Source organism: Aquila chrysaetos, chromosome 10 (genome assembly GCF_900496995.4).
Source record: "Aquila chrysaetos chrysaetos chromosome 10, bAquChr1.4, whole genome shotgun sequence".
In the NCBI taxonomy this organism is placed as follows: Eukaryota; Metazoa; Chordata; class Aves; order Accipitriformes; family Accipitridae; genus Aquila; species Aquila chrysaetos.
Window position 1 is genome coordinate 38,152,687 of NC_044013.1, and position 17,771 is coordinate 38,170,457.

Here is a 17,771-nt window from a genome sequence, read left to right on the forward strand (position 1 = left end):
GAGGGAGCGCGGCCGTCGGTGACGTCACGGCGCGGAGCGGGGCGGGGCGGCGGGGCCCGCCCGCCGGCAGGTGGCGCGCGGCGCGCGGCGCGCCTGTGCGGAGGGGGCGGCACCCTGCTCGTGACGTCACCTCCGATGAGGCCACGCCTCTTAAAGCGACACTGACCCCCCCCCCCCCCCCCTTCCTCCGCAGAGGGTGGGGGGGAAAATGCCACGGGGATGCTGTGTGGGTGCGCAGGGTGGGGTGCCCGGCCCTGCTGAGGAAGACGCCACCGCTTCTTCTAAAACACCAGTTTTTATTAATGAAACAACCAAAAGATGGGGGGAAGGGCGGAGGGGGCGGCTGGGGCCGGAGCCGGGGCCACCAGCGCGGGTGGGACGCGGCGTGGGGGCGGGGGGGGGGGGCACAGCCGTACCCGGTGACACCCCCCCCCCCCCCTCTGCCCACCCCGTTACCCCGGGCTGGCGGCCCGGATCCGGCTCTGCTGGGGTACCGGGGGGGGGGGGACACGGGACACGCCGGTGGCGGAGGGGACACCCCAGGGAGAGGGAAGCAAGCGGGGGGCCGGGGGGGGGGGGACGACACAGCATGCTCGGGGCACGGGGGGGGGGGGGGCACGTCCCTGCGTGGCGGTGGTGGGAGACACGGGGGTGCGGGGGGGGGGGGGCCAGGCCCTGTGCTGGGGGGGGGGGGCGAGGGGGGGGGGGGGGCAATCCAATGGCTACCCAAGCCCCTCGCCCCCCCCCCGGGGCTCTGCAGGACATCCCACTGCCCCCTCCCCGCCACAGTCCCCGGGCGCCCTGTTCTTACCTGGGGGGGGGTCCCCACGGCCCCACTCCCCCTGCTTGGGTCCCTCCTCCATTGCAGGGGCCGGGGGGGGGGCTGCTGTGCCCCTGGGGGGGGGGGGGCAGGATGGGGCCAGGGGATCCCCGCTGGCTCAGCACCCCGTGAGCCCGGGGCGGGGGTTTGGGTGACAGGGGGGCTCGGGCTGACCCCACGGGGGTCCGGGTGGGTCGGGGGGCTCGGGCAGACCCCACGGGGGTCCGGGTGGGTCGGGGGTGGCAGAGGGGGTAGCCGGCACCCAGGTTGGTCCCGCCGAGCACTCGGCTTGAGTCTCCTTGGGAGAGGTGTGCCCGGCCCGTGCCGGGGGGGCCGGCGGGCACGGGGGGGGGGCCCGGAGGGGTGGCTGCGGTGCCCAGCTCCATGCTGCCCGCGCCTAGATGGACACCTCATATTCCCTCGTCTCCTGCAAAGAAAACAGACTGCGAGGGGTTGGACACTCGGCAGTGCGACGGCGTTCCCCGGGACAGGGACGGGACATCTCCCACCCCGTAGGGCCCTGGGGTGGGGGGGATATTCCAGCCCGTGGATGGCCCTAGGGATGCGTGTCCCATCCCACGTGTGGTCCCATGGATGGACGTCCCAGATCCTATGTGGTCCTTGGATTGATGTCCCTTCCCACGCTTTTTCCTTGGATGAATGTCCCAGCCCATGTGTGGTCCCCGAATGGTTGTCCCAGCTGATGTGTGGTGCCTAGATGGATGTCCCATCCCGTGCGTGGGCCCTGGATGGATGTCCTGTCTAATGCATCGGCCCCGGGATGGATGCCCCAGCTGATGTGTGGTCCCCGGGATGCATGTCCCATCCCATGCGTGGTCCCTGGATCGATGTCCATCATGTGAATGGTCCCTGGATAGATATCCCATCCCGTGAGTGGTCCCTGGATGGCTATCCCATGCCATGAGTGGTCCCTGAATTGATATCCCGTCCCACGCGTGGTCCCCGGATGGATGTCCTATCCCATGCATGGTCCCCGGAGCGCATAACCCCATCCCACCCCACGCACAGCCCCTGGCACGCGTGGCCGATGCGATGGAGGGTCCCTCGGGGTGCCCGGCCCTGGCTGGCGTGGCGCGGGGGCCAGGACTTACTCCTGTCTCGTAGGTGGGGTTGTCGAAAGCCGACTCCACGGTGATGTGGTCGTAAGGGTGGGAGCCGGCAAGGGGCAGCTGCAGGGCCGGTTTTCCCTGGAGCCTGTGGGGAGACGGTAGGTGGGGTGGGCACGGGGGGGGGCCGTGGGGACCCCAGGGGGTGACGGGGGACCACCCGGCCGCTCACTTGGAGAAGTAGAGGTAAATGCCCCCGATGAGCAGGGCCACCACCAGCACGGGCAGGAAGACGGCGATGGCGACGTTGGTGCCTTCCAGCGCCGTCCCCGAGGGCACGGCCTTGGCCACAGCTGCCCGCGAGAGTTGGGGGGCTCACCGAGGGGGCACCCCCACATCGGCTGCACCCCAGGCTGCCCCGGCAAACCCTTGCCCTTACCGTCCAGGTTGCGGTTGCTGTAAAACTCATCGTAGGAGGCTGGAAGGGGCGGAAGAAAGAAGCCGGCGTCAGCGGCGAGAAGCGGGGTGCTGGGGAGTGCTGGCGGGGGGGGGGGGGGGGGGGTGTCTTCTCACCCGCCTTGCAGATGGGAGGAGAGCCGTTCCAGCGTGAGGGGTGCCCGGGCAGGCAGCGCAGGCTGCCCTCGCCCAGCAGCACCCGTCCGGCAGCGCAGGAGAAGCGTAAGGTGGCTCCCGCCGGGTACGACCGCCGCTCGGGGCTCTGTCGCCCGCCCGCCGGCACGCCGGGGTTGTGGCAAGGCTCGTACGTCTCCGCTGCAGGGCAAGGGCACGGCGGCATCAACGCCTGCCGCCGGTTTGGGGGACGTGCCCGGGGAGGGGGTACCCGACTCACGGATACACTTGGGGAGACGGTCGCTCCACTTGGGTCCCCCCGCGGCGCGGTCGTGGCAGGTGAGGGTCCCGGCGCCCGCCAGGATGTAGCCCTTGTCGCAGACGTACTGCACGGTAGCTCCCACTGGGAATTTAGGGCTGGAGACCACCCTGCGGCTGTGCTCGGCATCCCCGGGGTCCCGGCAGGAGGTCACTGCGGGCAGGACGGACCGGCGGTAACGGCGGCTGCCGGGGACGCGCCGCAGGGCGAGGGGGACACTGGTGGGTGCCGCTCACCCCGCTCACAGGAGGGTAGGTCGCCGCTCCACGTCAGGTCCCAGTGGCACATCAAGAGGTCGGTGCCGGCCAGCTGGAAGCCGGGGTAGCAATGGTAGGTGACCACGGTGCCGTGGAGCAATTCTGGCTGCGAGGACGTCTTCCAGCCGTTGGCGATGTCCGGCAGCTCGGGGCAGGTGTCGTTACGGGGGACCTCTGCGGGGTCCGTGGGGTGAGCAGGGCAGCGGGGACACCGGGGACGCCGGGGATGCCATCCCACCACGGGGCTCACCGGAGAAGTGGATGACAAAGCCTTGCCGATAGGCAAAGGCGCCGGCACCAGGGTCGGACTGGAACTGGACGGTGACGTCAGCGGTGGAGGTGTAGAGCTTGAAGCGGCCACGGGCGCCTGTGTACTGGCCCAGGATGCGCGCCGTCAGGTCGTCCCCGTCGTAGAAGGTCAGCACGTCCCCCGTGCCCAGCCGCAACCTGGGGCAGTGGAGCCGTGAGGGCGGGGGGTGCACGAAACCCCCCCCCCGTCCCACCGTCCCCATCCCGCGGTCGTCCCCGCACTCACACGCGGACGTCCAGCATGACGCGCTTGTCCTCCTCCACGTGCAGCCCCCAGATGCAGTCCTGGCCCTTGCCGTACGCCTCCGGCCAGTTGGGCGACAGCACCACGCCGGCCGTGTCCGTCAGCTCCCCGCTGCACACCGCTGTGGGGGCACGCTGGGCTTGGCACTGCCACGGGGGCACCCACCACGGCACCCACTGGCACCCGCCACCCCGTGTCCAGCGCCCACCACAGCCCCCTGGTTCCAGCACCCACCATGGCACAGCGGCTCTAGCACCCGTTGTAGCCCATCCCCGACTCCAGCACCCCCAGCAACCCCCAGCTCCAGCTCCCACCGCGTCCCTCGGCTCCAGCACGCACCGCAGCACGGTGGTTCCAGCATCCATTATGGCCCATCCCCATCTCCAGCATGCACAGCATCCCCCAACTCCGGCACCCGCTGACCCCCCAGTTCCAGTCCCCTCAACCCCCCCGGCCCCAGCGCCCACCGCGACACGCCGGCTCCGTCTCGTTCCACTGCGGGTCGCTGGGGTCAACGCACTCAATGATGGTGGAGCCCTGCTCCAGCGTGTAGCCGGGGTCACAGCTGAACTCCACCGTGGTGCCCACGGGGTACCGGGAGTCACTGGCCGTGAAGTTCCCGTACTTGACGAAGGGCTCGTAGCAATGCCCCTGCTCGAAGGCTGCGGGCACAGGGGCGAAGGTCTGCGGGGGCCAGGCGGGCGTGGGGGTGCCCGGGTGCCCCCCCTACACCCCGGCCCCGTACCCTCGTAGCGCAGCGCCATGCCTGCAGCGGCCCCGCTGCTGTCGGTGGTGAGCTCCACGAAGAAGTGACGCCCGGTGCTGAGCAGCCCCTCAATGGGCAGGTACTCCACCTCGTAAGAGTCGTACACCGGCGGTGCCTCCACGTTGTTGCCATTGCGGATGATGAGCCTGCCAAGGCACGGCAGGGGCAGAGTGCTGCGCTGGCCGTGGCCAACAGCACCCATCCTTGGGCACGGATGGCAGCACCCAGCCCCAGCCATGGCCAACAGCACCCATCGTTGAACGTGATGAATTGCACCCATCCTTGGGCATGGCCAATGGTATCTTCCTTGAACACGGCCAACAGCACCTATCCTTGACCGTGGCCAATGGCCAACCATGCCCACGCTTGGGCATGGCCAATGACACCCACCCTTGTACACAGCCAACAGCACTTATCCTTGAATATGGCCAGCTGACACCCATCCTCCAATATGACCAGTGGCACCCATCCTTGACTGTGGCCAACAGCACCCATCTATAGGCAGGGCCAACGGCACTCATCCTTGAATATGGCCAACGGCACCCATCCTTGACTGTGGCCAATGGCACCCATCCCCATCCTTGAACCTGTGCCTGGTGCCGGGCTGTGTCAGGGTGCAACCTCCCATTCCCCCCCCCCGCCCCAGTGCCAAACCTGTCGTCATCCTCCGCCAGCGAGACCTTCTCGAAGTGGAGGTGCAGGCGGTGGCCGGCGGGCGCCTCCAGCAGCCAGTGGCACGTCAAGTTGTTGCTGTAGTTCCCGGGGAAGCCGGGCGAGACGATGCGTCCCACCGTGGCATTCCGGACCACGCCGCCGCACACCGCTGCAGAAGAAGGACCGTCAGCGGCCGCTGCGCCATGCCGGCCGTGCTGCGTCCCCCACCCCGGTGCCGGTGCTTACCGAGGCAGAGGGGCTCACGGGCGCTCCAGAAGGGACGGGTGGCATTGCGGCAGGTGAGCCGGCGGGCGCCCTGCAGCTGGTAGCCGGCGGCGCAGCGGAAACGAGCGTCCCCGCCGGGGTGCAGGCTGCTGACCGAGACCTCCCCGAAAGCCGGCCGTGCCGGGAAGGGGCAGCTCAGCAGGTAGGCTGGGGGCAGGTAGCGGCGTTACGGGGTGGGATGATAAACCCCCCCCCGGGACCCCGGCACCCTCCTCCTCAGCCCCCCGGGAGCACCTGGGTGCTGCAGGGCTGGGTGACACGCCACCTATGGCTGACACTAATGATGCTAAATGAGCCCGTAATTGCTCACGCCAATTAGCTCTCCGTTAGCGTTCTTCCCCTGGTCCGTGCCCGCTTAACCCGCCAGCGGCACAGATTAACTCCGGTGCACATCGCCACACTCTGAATTAGTGCCGTGCCGGCGGGAGAGCCCCCCCGGGAGGTACTGGGGGGTTCGTGCCGGTGGTGGGTGCTACCCCGTACCTTGGTAGCGGAAGCAGTAGGAGCCGGGACTGGGGGGCCGGGGGCTCTGGAAGCGGAGGGTGAGGAGGTTGGCCGGGCTGCGGATGACCTGGCCCCGCAGCAGAAAGGACTCGTTGGCCAGGAGGGTGGGCTCCAGGCCCCCCGCGCTCTCCACCGTCAGCGTCTCCCCCTCCGCCAGGCTGATGTTCTGTACCTGCGGGGGATGGCCAAGCATCACCACCACGGCATCGCCCCGGCACCCGGCTCGGAGCCGGTCCTCGGACGGCTTCCCTGCGGTCAATAGCGCGCTGGAGCTTGTCCGCGTGGGGCAGCGCCTTTCAAACACGGTTAGCAGTGCCATAAACCATCCCGCGGTGCAAAGAGCCGGAGCACCGCGGCACAGCCGGGCCCGCGCCAACAGCCCCGCCGACAGCCAGGCGTGCGCTCCAGCTCTCCGGAGCAATTTGCTATTAACGATGTTAATTAAGCAGTGCTGCACGGTGATGAGCAGCAGCACCGGCGAGTGCCGCTGTGCGAGCTGGAGGAGCAGGGGCTGACCGTGGAGCTTGTTGCCTCCGGCTCACCGCCGGCTTTCAGCGAGCCACGGCGCTGCCCCGCGGCAGCTCATGCGGCGGGCCGGGCAGAGGTGGGCACACGCGGCCACGTGCCGCCGACGGGAGCAGCACGAGGCCTCAGCACCGTGGGAGCTGCCGTCAGCCTCTGCTCCTGGCAGATGGGCACCGGGTTTTCCTGGCTCTGCACCACAGCGTCGCACCCGCCGGCGTTGCTTACGCCTTCTCCGTCAGTGCTTTGGTAATTAAATCCCACATCGCTTCTTCCGTGATGGGTGCCAGCCGCGGCAGCCGGTGGAAGCAGGACGTCCTGGGGCATCCCACCGGCCCGTGCGTCCGCATCCCTGTCCCGGGGCCCGAGGGCGGGTGATGCCCTGAGCCAGCTCTCCTGGCTCGGGGACGTGGGGACAGGGACAAGGACAAGACGGTGCGTTTGCTGCACCCCGCACAGCCACCCAGCCGCGGCATGGAAGGACCACGCTTGCCTGCAGGCATTTGGCACCCCATCCCACCCGCAGCCCCCAGCTCACCTTGAGCTCCACGCCGTAGCCAGGGTAGACGGAGATGGTATAGGTGCAGTCCAGGCTGCCATCGTAGGGGACGGCGGCCGGCTCCGGGGACACCAGCCAGCCCTCAGGACCCGCCAGCGTTCGGTTGCAGGGGGCTGGTGACAGAGGAGACCCCGGTTCAGCCCCGCTTTGCCCCAGCTCCCCCCCCCCCCCCCCCCGCCAGCTCCCTCCCCAGAGCCCACCTGGTCCCTGCAGCGTGGTGACGGTGGTGGTGGTGATGGTGGAGGTGGTGGTGGTCCCTTCCTCATCTCTGGGGACCGCGCCGGCCCCGGCGCGGGGTCCTAGGGATGTGCCGGCTGTGGCGGGTGCCCAGCTGGGGGACGCGGGGCTCGACTCCGGCACCCCGGTGGAGGACCACGGGGGGTCGGCACCCGGCACGGCCCCCCACGCCTCCCCCCACGGCCCCGGGCGCCCCGCCGGCGTGGTCAGCGGGTCGGTGGGGAAGGCAGCCCTGGGCAGGGCGGGGGTGCGCGGGGGGGGGTTCGGGGGCCGGGGGGCCGGGGGCCGGCTGGAGGGCACCGGCGGGTAGAAGGGGGCCGGGGCCGGCAGGCAGGAATGGCGCCTGGGCCAGGTAGTCCTTCTTCAGGAAGGCTTCGTGCAGCAGGTCCTCCAGCAACGGGTGATGGTTGAGGAGCTTCAGTGTGGGTGCCGTGCTCACGAAGTGAGCCTCTGCCTCCCGCTCCGCCGGCGTGGGTAGGGCCGTCGGCTCCCCCTCGGCCTCAGCGCTCTCCCCGGTTTTCCTCGCCAGCCCATTGAAACCTGGGGGAAGGAGAGAGCATGAGGTGCTGGGAACCTGTGGACCGATGCTGCATCGTAGACTGACGCTTCATTCTGGACCAGCGATGCACCGTGGACTGGTGCTGCATCGTGGACTGATGCGGCACCGGGGACCGGTGATGCACCAGGGACCGACGCTTCCTCACGTACCAATGCTGTGCCCGATGTGGCACCCGGGACCGAGCCTTGGACTGATGCTGCGCCAGGTATGGATGCAGCGCTGGCGACTGATACCGCACCGGGGAGCGATGCTGGTGCGGTGCCACGGACCTGTGCTACACCGGGGACCAACGCTTCACCATGGACCAACGCTTCACTACGGGCCAATGCCGCCCCGAGGACTAGTGCCCCCTGCACACCAATACTGCACCAAAACTGGGATGGCAAACAAGCACATCGACCACATACAGCGGGACCCTGCCACACCTCGCCCCAGCTTAGCCTTCGCTGGGGCAGCCCTGGCAATTAAGCCCTGGATAATTAATGCACAAGCTGCAGCTTGTACCACGTTAAGGGGTGCCCACCTCTCCCGTGACCCAGCCCTGGGGTTGGGTGTCCCCGGTCACAGCTTGTCCCTCTCTACGGAGGTGGCCGTCCTGCGCCGAGGGTCCCCCGGGACCCCGCATCCGCGTGGTGCAGACACGCAGGTGATTGCCGTGTGTGCCGTGACCGGCTGCACCAGGGATGCCACCGGAACCTGAACACTGGGACCCTGCTCCAGGCCACCAGTGTAATGAGTCCGTGAGAGCTCAGCTTCTCTCCATCCACCCACCAGCCAGGCCGTCATAATCTACCAGGGATGCCCTCCCTGCCGACGCTTCCCACCTCCCACCCGCAGCCACGGGGATTCCCCCCCCCACGGCCCCCCAGCCCTCCCATGCATTAATCCCTGGGCAAATCCCCGGCGTGCCCAGCCCAGCCGTTTACAACCTTTAGACCAAAGAAACCCCAGAATTTAATCAGCCCTAATGAGCCACCCAACATCTCTCCCTGCCGGATCTGGCACGGCACGGTCCCCTCTCCCGGGGGGCACAGCTCCCCAGCCCCACCACGCCATGAGAGGGGGGATGCCACGGCGGCGGGGATGCCACGGCGGCACCCAGCATCTCTCCGTGCCCCGGTGCGGGGCACGAGGCCGTGATAGCGTGTGGGCACGTCTCGCCGCCGTGCACAGGCGCTGATGACACGATACTGCCAATTACCGGGTAATTATACCGATCCGTAGCAGGGCAGGGCCCCGCGAAGATTAATTACTCCGCGACTGCCACTTTTAAGGGATTATTAAGAGACATTAGCATGGGTGAGCAGCGTGGCGGGGAGCCGCTGGGTGCTGGCAGGCATCCCCCCCCCCCGAACCCTGTGTCCCCACCACTCCCCTGCCATCTCCCCGGCACGGTGATAATGCCCCGGGCGCAGCGGGGAGGCGAGCACCTGGCCACACCGGCTCCGGAAGGTTCGCTTGCCCCCCAGCAAGGCCAGAATTATTTTTTAATAGGTTCCATTTATTAGAACATAAAAGTTAATGAGTTTATACTGAAGGGCGCCAAAAATCTCTTTTAGGCTTTAATAGCAGATTAGTGCTCGGGACCGGGCCCTGCGCCGTCACGGCTGCTCCGTGCGGTGAAGGCTGGGGCAGAGACGCCCACCGTGGCCCCCTGCACCCCCCTGCCCGTGGCATCTCAGCTGCCCGGGGTGCTGGGGACCACAGTGGTCCTGGGTGAGACCAGACCCTGCAGCAAGGTCCCATCCGGGTGCTGGGGCTGGGCTGGGCAGTGCCTAGGCACCGGGTGCTGTCCCGGGCTCTGCATGGTGCTTTGGGTACCACGGGATGCTCCCAGTACCGGGGGATGCTCAGGACTGGGGACGCTCTTGGTCCTTGGGGGATGCAGGATGCTTGGGGCACCGTGGGAAGGCAGCAGGCGCCCAGATGTTGACACTTGTGCCCAGATGTTGCCACCCATGCCCCTTGAGCACCTCAGGATTAGAGCCTTCACCTTCACAGATGTCTCTAAGCAGCTTATCTCCAGTGACCGTGTCACAGCTATGTCCCTCCCATGTCCCCAAGGTGACCAGGGGCTGGTGACATGGGACCCTGCTACCCAGCACCCAGCCCTATGGGCCCAGCACCCAGCAGGGACCCCCCCCCCCAGGGCTCAGGGTGGGCACAGACCCTTGCAACGGGGCCATCGAGTCCCTCCGGGCCCCCTCGGCATGCGTGGCACGTGCTCGCAGCCAGACCAGGGTCCTAATCCCTCACATCGGCTTTGCCGGGCAGGACTCTATTAACGGCAGCCGGGAGCCGGGGAGACGCCAGAGACTAATCCGGCTGCGGCAGGCGGCTGTCCCCCCGGCAGGAATCGATGCTGCCTGCTGTCGCAAATAAATAAATAAGGTGGCACGCAGCCACCCGGGGAGCACCGATCGATGCTGCCCGCCAAGAAAGCAATAACACAGCTCCCGGCTCAGCAGAGGGGACAGGGCAGAGCCCTCGGCTGCCCCAGGAGCATCACGGCTCCGTGGCACGGTGGTGCGCTGTGCCTCAGTTTCCCCATCCGTAGGAGGGGGCTGGCAGCCGGAGCAGGCGGGAGGTACGGGCAGCTAGGTCCTTGGCGCGGGGGGAGGACAGGAGTTGGAGCTCACAGGAGTCCAGGTTTATTTTCCAATTTAAAATCCAATCTGGCTTTGCCCCCACGGCCGGGGCCGGCAGCCGTGATGAATGAGCTGTCAGGCAGCCGGTGCCACGCTCCCCCCTCCATGGACCCCAGGCTCCCCCCCCCCCCCCCCAAAACCACCTCCAGCCCCTCCAGCGGTCACAGGACGGGGGGGGACGTGCCCGGTTGATGCCAGATCCCCATCTCTGTCCCCTGCCCCGGTGGCCTTGGGGAATGGGGACCCCCGGGAGGCGGCGGGGGGCACCCTCCGTGGGCAGGAGCAGGCAGGGAAGGAGGGTGGGCGCAGGCGGCGGGTGGGCAGGTGTAGGCAGCGTGAGAGTACAGGCAGCGTCAGGAGGCAGGCAGGCACGGGTGGGTGGTGTAAATGTGCAGGCAGGGATGGGTGGGCGCAGGCAGCGGGGTGGGCAGATAGGTGCAAGCAAGAGCGGGTGGGCGAGCGCAGGCGGGCGGACGCAGATGGTTCGAAGGCGCAGGCAGGGCCGTGCCACCAGGTCCCCACCGCGCAGCCCTGCTCCCCCGTGCCGCCCAGCCGACACTGCTGCCGCGCAGCCGACCCACCGGCACCCGGCGTGGCAAGCCGGGCACTCCACCGGTACCTACGCCGGCATCCACGTCCTGCTGCCCGGTGGCCTCCTCCACCCCGGCGTCGCCAGCGAGACCAGATGCCCGCGGCCAAGCCGGGCCTGCCGGAGCCGCTGTGGGGGGGGACACGACCCAAGGGGCTGCCCCAGTGCCGCCACGGGCGAGCATGGCCGCCAACCCCGGCAGCTGCCGGAGGAGCCCAGCTTTAATATTCATGGCGGCGCTGGCGGGGAAGCGTTTGACCTTGTATGTTTTACGATTCTCCTTGAATTGAACAGTCATTTACCCGCTGACACATGTCACATGTCGCCGCAACCGGTTCCCTGGAGCATCGCAGCGGCGGCGGTCGAGCACCGGCTGACATACCAAACGCCGAGCCCCGAGCATCACCGACACAGGGTGAGCATGAGGCCAGAGCCCGGCGGGCACCGGGGTGCCCATCCCCGGGCCTTTCCTCCCTCCCCACCTGGTGGGCGCTGCGGGGTGCCGGCGGTGCCCCCATCCCCTCCTCGCTGCCCACGGCCCATGTAATCCCGCTTCCCCCGCTCTCCCTGCGGAGCTAATGCGTTTGTACAGCAATTTCCCTGAGCGGCGGCGGTGATAAATTGCATGTCTGCTGCTATTTCGGACCTGAGCGCTGGAGCCGTGCGGTGCCATGTCCCCCCTCCCCGTGCTGGCAGTGCCCAAATCAGCCCCCCCGGACCTGCATCAGGATCCCCCGCGACGGAGCCCCCGCCGCTGGGCAGCACCCACTCTGTGCCACCCTGCGGTGCCCAAGGCATGGGTGCCAGCCCCCCCCCCCCCCGGGGCTCTGTGCCAGCTCTGGGCTCCCCCAGGACCCAGCACAGCTCACCCCCCCCCGGCACACCCAGGGTGGCAGAGGGGCCACCCAGCCCAAAGGGCACCCCTGGGTGCTGAGGGTGCCTGCCTGGCACGGGGACAGGAGGCGGGCAGGGAGAGCAGAGCCACGTTGCTCTCCCGGCTCCCCTTCCCTCCACCCGCTGCCGGTGACAGTAATTGAAATACGGTTGCGGGAGGCGAGCGAGAGCTGCTTGTCGGGCTCCGTGTTGGGCTGCTCAGCCATGTCATCCTCCCCACAGACACCATTCCCTCCCAACAGGCGGGAAGCACGGAACATCGCCGCCTGCTCCCGCCGGCGTCGGCATCCCGGCTGCCCCCAGCGCCCACCTTTGCCCCCCTGGGAATTCAACGTGAGCGTCCCCTTGCCAGCAGACCCCGTACCCTGCCCCATCACCGCTCCTCACATAGGGTAACCCATCCAGTCCTGGAAGCCACCAAGGGCTGATGCTACGGCCACGTGTCCCCCTCTGCTGCCACCCCCCAGGGCAGCTGAGGACCACCGGAGCCCACCGTGCCCGGGCATTGCCCCTGCGCATCGCCCAGCACCGGCTGATCTGGCATTTCAAGCACCTCTCTCCATTTTCACAGGGTCACAGCAGCGCTCTCGCGGCTGATTAATATTTGATCCCTTCAGCACAGCTCGTTACTGCATTTAAATTATATATGTAATAACCCCTGCTGGCACGGCGAGCGTGCGGGCCGGCTCCTGCTGCTTCTCCTGCAGGCAGGGGACCGAGCACATCCCCAACCCCGGCCAACGAGACCCTTCAGCGCCTCGGAAGATGTGACGAGTGGTGTTGGGTCTCAGCACTGGGCAGGCTGGCGGGGAGCCAGGCAGATGGAGACGTCCCCAGCTGCCTCCGATGGGTCCAGGCAGCCCCTTCGCCCGTCCAAGTATGCCCGTGGCGGGAGAGGTGCTGGTCCTCCGGCTGGCCCCGGCTCCCTGACAGCCGGAGGAAGGGATGCTGCCGCTTCTGAGCTGTTGCCTGCGACTGGAGGGAATCCATTACCTCCCTGGATATAGGCAGCTTTCAAAGGCAATCTTTCAATTGTGCGCATTTAAAGAATTGATTGGAGGTGAAATTATCCTCTCCCGCCGGAGACACAACTTCAGCCACCTCCCCCGGGGACTGCCTGTGCTCAAGGGGGGCTCGGCAGCCGGGGGTCAGCCCCGGCCCCCGCCCCGGCACAGGGCTGCACGTGGGGAGACGTAGCCAAGGTGAGGCCCGTGCCGCTCTGGGGGTCCCACCAGCAGCACATGGGGGGGTCCCCCCACTGCTCCGCACCGGGCCTGGGGTTGCCCTTGCTGTGCCCTTGCCCAGGTTCCTTTGCACCCCATTTTCCCCCCCATATTCCTGCTGCTCCGGCTCTGCCCGGCAGCTGCACGAAACCTGGGGCCGCAGTCCTGCGCGGCGCAGCGCCACGTGCCAAATTCATCCGAACCAACGCTAACCCGCAGCCGGTCCTGCGGTGACCAGGCTCCCAGGGGGACGGTGGCTGGCCCAGCCTGCGCCCCGCGTCCCCGCGGGGCAGCCCTGCCTGCTCGCCCTGCAGCTTAAGAGCATTATCCAGATAATCCTGGCCTGGTGGCACGGCAGCGTGGCGGTGATGAACTCCTCTGAGGCACGCAAGGGACGAACACACACGCCGTTAATTACCGTAGCAGACGTCTGCTTCCTTCCTGGCCCCCTCCTCGCACCGAGTCCCCGACCAGCACCCACATCCCCAGGGACGCCGCGTCCCCCAGATGCATCATCCCCACGGGCACGGTGCATCAGGCTGACGCTGGACGGAGTGGCACAGCTCATGGGGGCACAGCCAAGCCCCATGCCCCCCACGGCAACCCACGCTGCTTCCCATTACCCCATGCTGCCAGGACCCCAAATTACACAGAGCTCCCTTCAGTATGGCAAAGATGACCCCCTTCCAAAAAAGCCAGCCTGCCGTGGCTTTGGAGAGCGGTGGAGAGGGGGTGTGGTGGGGCAGGGTGGATGGAGCCGTGCCCAGCACCGTACCCCCTGGCTGCACCAGCGCCGTGGGGCCCAGACCCCGCTTTCTGCTGGGGCAAACCCCCGTGGGCACCGGGGGCTGGTGCTGCCCCATGGTTGGGACAGGCCTGCAGGTCACAGGGTAGCAGGAGAGAGACAGGATCATTCCCTGCATCGCCACCACCCAGGGGGCATTGCCAATCCCCCCAGCCTGGGTGAGGGGTCCGAGACCCCTGTCCCTACATCCCCCAGACCCGTGGCACATCCCCACCACGCACCAGCCCATCGATGCTAAGTCAATGCCATGGTGACAGCAAGCATGGTGGTACTGCACAGAAATTGGGGTGCTGGGCTGGAAGGCCTGCCTGGTGGGAGACAGGGAGCGGGTGGGTGACCGAGGCCCATGGGCAGCTGCCAGCACACGGTGGGGGGACAAAGTGGATGGGACCCCATGGCTCCCAGCCGTGGGAAGACCTCAGCATCTCCCAGGGCATCCCTACCTCTAACACTCTGGGAAATGCACATGCAGAGTTTAATTAACTTTATTGATATTCAGAAATTAGGGGACTGACTAGAGGTAATTGCTCATTAGAAATCATTAAAGTGCCACTGTAAGCACCAGCCTCCCTTGGGGGAAGCCTGCCCTGCTCCCAGGACAGAGCAAGGGGCACGGAGCCCCCTCCAGCCTTGCTTCCCCCCCCGGCAGGGCAGGAGATGGGGGTGCCATGGCCTTGCCCCTCTTTCTGCCTTGCGGAGGGTTCCCCATACGCTCCCCCCAAGCAAGAGGGCTACAGCAGCAGCTTGGGGTGGGAGAGCGAGACAGGAATAGCAGCGGGCACAGGGCCACGGCACCCTTCCCCGGTTGGGCTCGGCTGCCAGATGGGGAGTTTATGTAACTCCCGGCACGGCTGCTGCCTGCAGCTCGGCTGAGCCATGCGGGCAGCCTGCATCCCGCTGCCCGCATCCCACTGGGGCCAGCGGGACCAGACCCCTGCCCGCTCCTCGCCCTGTGCGTGCTGCCCACCATCGGCATGGCCATGGTGGACCGGAGCACCCCAACCCCCAGCGGGCCCCCCCCCCCCCCAAAACCCCGGCGGGTTCTCAATCCTGTTTTTTTGGGGCAGCAGAGCCGCAAGGCGTCGAGGCTGCCAGGTTGCCCGTACCCCATGGGTGGCAGAGCTAACGAGCCGAGCTGGGTGTTGGCTGCTCTCCTTGGGAAGGACCAACACTCGCCATCCCTGCCTCTCCCCTACACCCTCCCCGGAGCCGGAGGGGTCACCCCAACCGAGGTGGGGGGTGGCGGGTGGAGGAAGAGCCCAACGTCCCCAAGCCCCACGGTGGGGACCGCGCGGAGGAACCGGCTCGCAGCCCGCTGCCGGGTGTGGGCTCGGCGGGCGGGGAAAGCGGGTCCCACCGGGCGGTGCCGTGCCTGCCCAGCGCCCGGTGCAGCGGTGTGTTCGTTCGTCGTCCCCCCCCCCCCCCACTACCTCCGGTAATACCGGCAGAGGGGCTGTCGCCGGAGCCCGCCGGGGGCGGCGTTGCACCAGCTCTGCGCGCCCCCGGCGGCTCCCGCTCCCCGCGCCAACGGGGAGAGGGGGGTGGGGGGGATTGGGAGCGGATAACGGGGCGGGTGGGGGGAGGATTCTCGGTTCACCGGGGGCTCTCCCCCCGCCGCACCGGGGGCGAGCGCAAGTTGCCAAAGTTTGGCGGTGACGGAGCGGGGCCGGAACCACCGGGACCGGGGGTGATTGGTGTGTACGGGGCGGGGGGGGGGGGGTGTAACCGGCATGGGGGGGTGGGGGTGACCGGGGGGGTGGTGTGTGTGGCGGGGGGGGGGGGGGGGGGGGGGTGTCGGCTCTTACCGTGGGCCGGTACGCGGAGGAGCGCGGCGAGGAGCGGCAGGAGCAGGGCGGGCGGCGGCGAGCCCATGGCCGGCGGCGGTCAGCACCGCGGACAGCTCCGCGCTGCGGGCACGGCCGCGCCGCGCCGTAACGCTCCGAGTGCGGCGCCCGCCAATCCCGGGGCCGGGAGGGAGGGGAGGGAGGGGAGGGGAGGGGGGGGGGGGTTGTCCTCCCTCGCCCCCCCCCCCCCCCCCGCCTCCTCCTCTGCCGTAACGCTCCGAGTGCGGCGCCCGCCAATCCCAGGGCAGGAGGGGGGCGGGCGGGGAGGGGGCCCTCCCCGCCGTAACGCTCCGAGTGCTGCGCCCGCCAATCCTGCGGGCTGGGAAGGGGGGGGGGCTCCTCCCTGCCAGCCCCCCCCTCCTCCTCCCCGTGCCGTAACTCTCCGAGTGCGGCGCCTCCGAATGCTGGGAGCTGAAGGCTGGGGGAGGGGGAATCTCTTATCTCCTCCCCCCCCCCCCGAACACCGGTGACCCCCGGGCTAAGGAGCCGCCGTGGGAAAGATCCTCCATGCCCAGCCCATCATATCCTGCCTCCCCCCATGCTTCACCCTCCAGGACACCCATCCCAGTGCCCCCCCAGCTGCCCTTCCCCATCCCTAAATAGCCCCGACTGGGGCTGGGCTCATCAGCCCCCAAGCAGGGAAACCTGGAGCCAGGGCAACCCTGGCAGCTGGGCACGGCACAGAGAAAAGGGGGGGGGGCACCCTTATTCTATATGGCGAGGGGTAGATATCCACTCCCCAGCCCCTCCAGCTCAGGGTCCCGCTCCCCCCGGGGTGGCGGGGGGCAGCCAGCCCCGTAGCAGGCAGATGGTGTTGGCACCAGCACCGAGCGGTTCCGCACTGGCTGCCGGATGGCTCTCACGTGTGTTAAAAACAAAAAATAAAAAAAAAAAAACCCAGCTCTTTGTTTAATAACCCCCTCCCCATCTCCACGAAAGCCCAGATGGCTTCGCCTCTCCGCGCTGACGCCGTGCGCGGCACGGATCCCCCGCAGCCCGGCCAGCCCCGGCTGCAAACACGGCCCACGCAACCATCGCCGGGTGGGGTTTTTTTATTTTTAATCCCAGGCCCCGCTTTGCCGACACGCACCGCTCCTGCCACGGAGAACGGCAAACCACGCGCTGCGCGGCTCGGCACGGGGAGGAAAGAGCGGTGGCCAGCCCCACGGCACGGGCTGCGTGCCACCAGCCCCACGGCCGCGGTGGGCCGGCAGCGACGCCGTGGTCCTTCTCGTCCCGGGGGGGGGGCCTGCGGTTCCCGGCGGAGGGCAGCCGGCGTTCCCGCAAAGCACTTTCAGTGCTAAACCCGAAACTTTGATCCGCCGGTAGCTCCATCAATGTTTAATGCACCAAAACCCTGGTAGGGCTTGGAAGATGAGCATTTTGAGGCCAAATTGAAGTTTCTAATATTATGATATTTAAATGATTTTAATCCACCCGACGCTTCCCCAGGCACGTACCTGGACTGCTAATGAGGGGCTGCCTTCGGCGGCTGTTGGTTTTGACACAAAGCAAACAAGCCCTTTGCAAATGCCTTCAAAGCGTCGAGGATGGCGAGGGCCGGGGAGGTAAACGGAGGCGAGCGCAGCCGGAGCCGGCACGCTGCGGCATGGCGGTGAGGACGCCGCGCTCCCCACAGCCACGAAGCCTCGGCTCCCCCGGGGAGCCGCGTCGCTCCCTAATTCTTTTTCAAGTGCTGCTTTGCACTTGCTGGAGGATGAGGCCGGCGCAGCCTGGCACGAAGTGCTTGCAGGGCTGATGATGGGTTTTTGGGAAACTTCAGCCGCCGTCTCAGGGTGCAGCGGGTGCGATGGGTGCAGCAAATGCAATGGTGCAGCGGGCGCAGCAGGTACAGAGCTCAGCGGGCAGCAAGCCACTGCTGAGCCCTCCCTGGCCTTGGCCAAAGCTCCTCGTTCCCAATTTCTCCAGCTTCACATGGATCTGAGCCGGGGCGGCTCCCGCAGCCTGTGCCGGGCTGTTCCCCAAAGCCCCATCCCACCTCCCCGGTGCCGGTGCTGGTTCCATCCCCGAGCTTTCCCATCCATCCGCCCAGCCCGCGCAGGGAATATTTCATTTTTACTGTGCTCTCAGCGCAG

At 67.8% G+C, this 17,771-nt stretch overlaps 1 protein-coding gene across 1 annotated transcript; it reads right to left on the reverse strand.

The window, feature by feature from the left end:
- Nucleotides 1-279: 279 nt before the first annotated feature.
- Nucleotides 280-15,795, reverse strand: SEZ6 (seizure related 6 homolog). The gene is given in 18 exon segments (XM_041126571.1): nucleotides 280-1,247; nucleotides 1,933-2,035; nucleotides 2,120-2,240; nucleotides 2,327-2,365; nucleotides 2,461-2,658; nucleotides 2,738-2,929; nucleotides 3,013-3,207; nucleotides 3,284-3,480; nucleotides 3,569-3,707; nucleotides 4,054-4,248; nucleotides 4,332-4,498; nucleotides 5,007-5,175; nucleotides 5,253-5,438; nucleotides 5,775-5,967; nucleotides 6,856-6,989; nucleotides 7,077-7,380; nucleotides 7,382-7,653; nucleotides 15,637-15,795. Coding segments are annotated over 18 exon segments (2,901 nt in total). The 5' UTR covers nucleotides 15,704-15,795; the 3' UTR covers nucleotides 280-1,217.
- Between the last annotated feature and the right edge of the window lie 1,976 nt (nucleotides 15,796-17,771).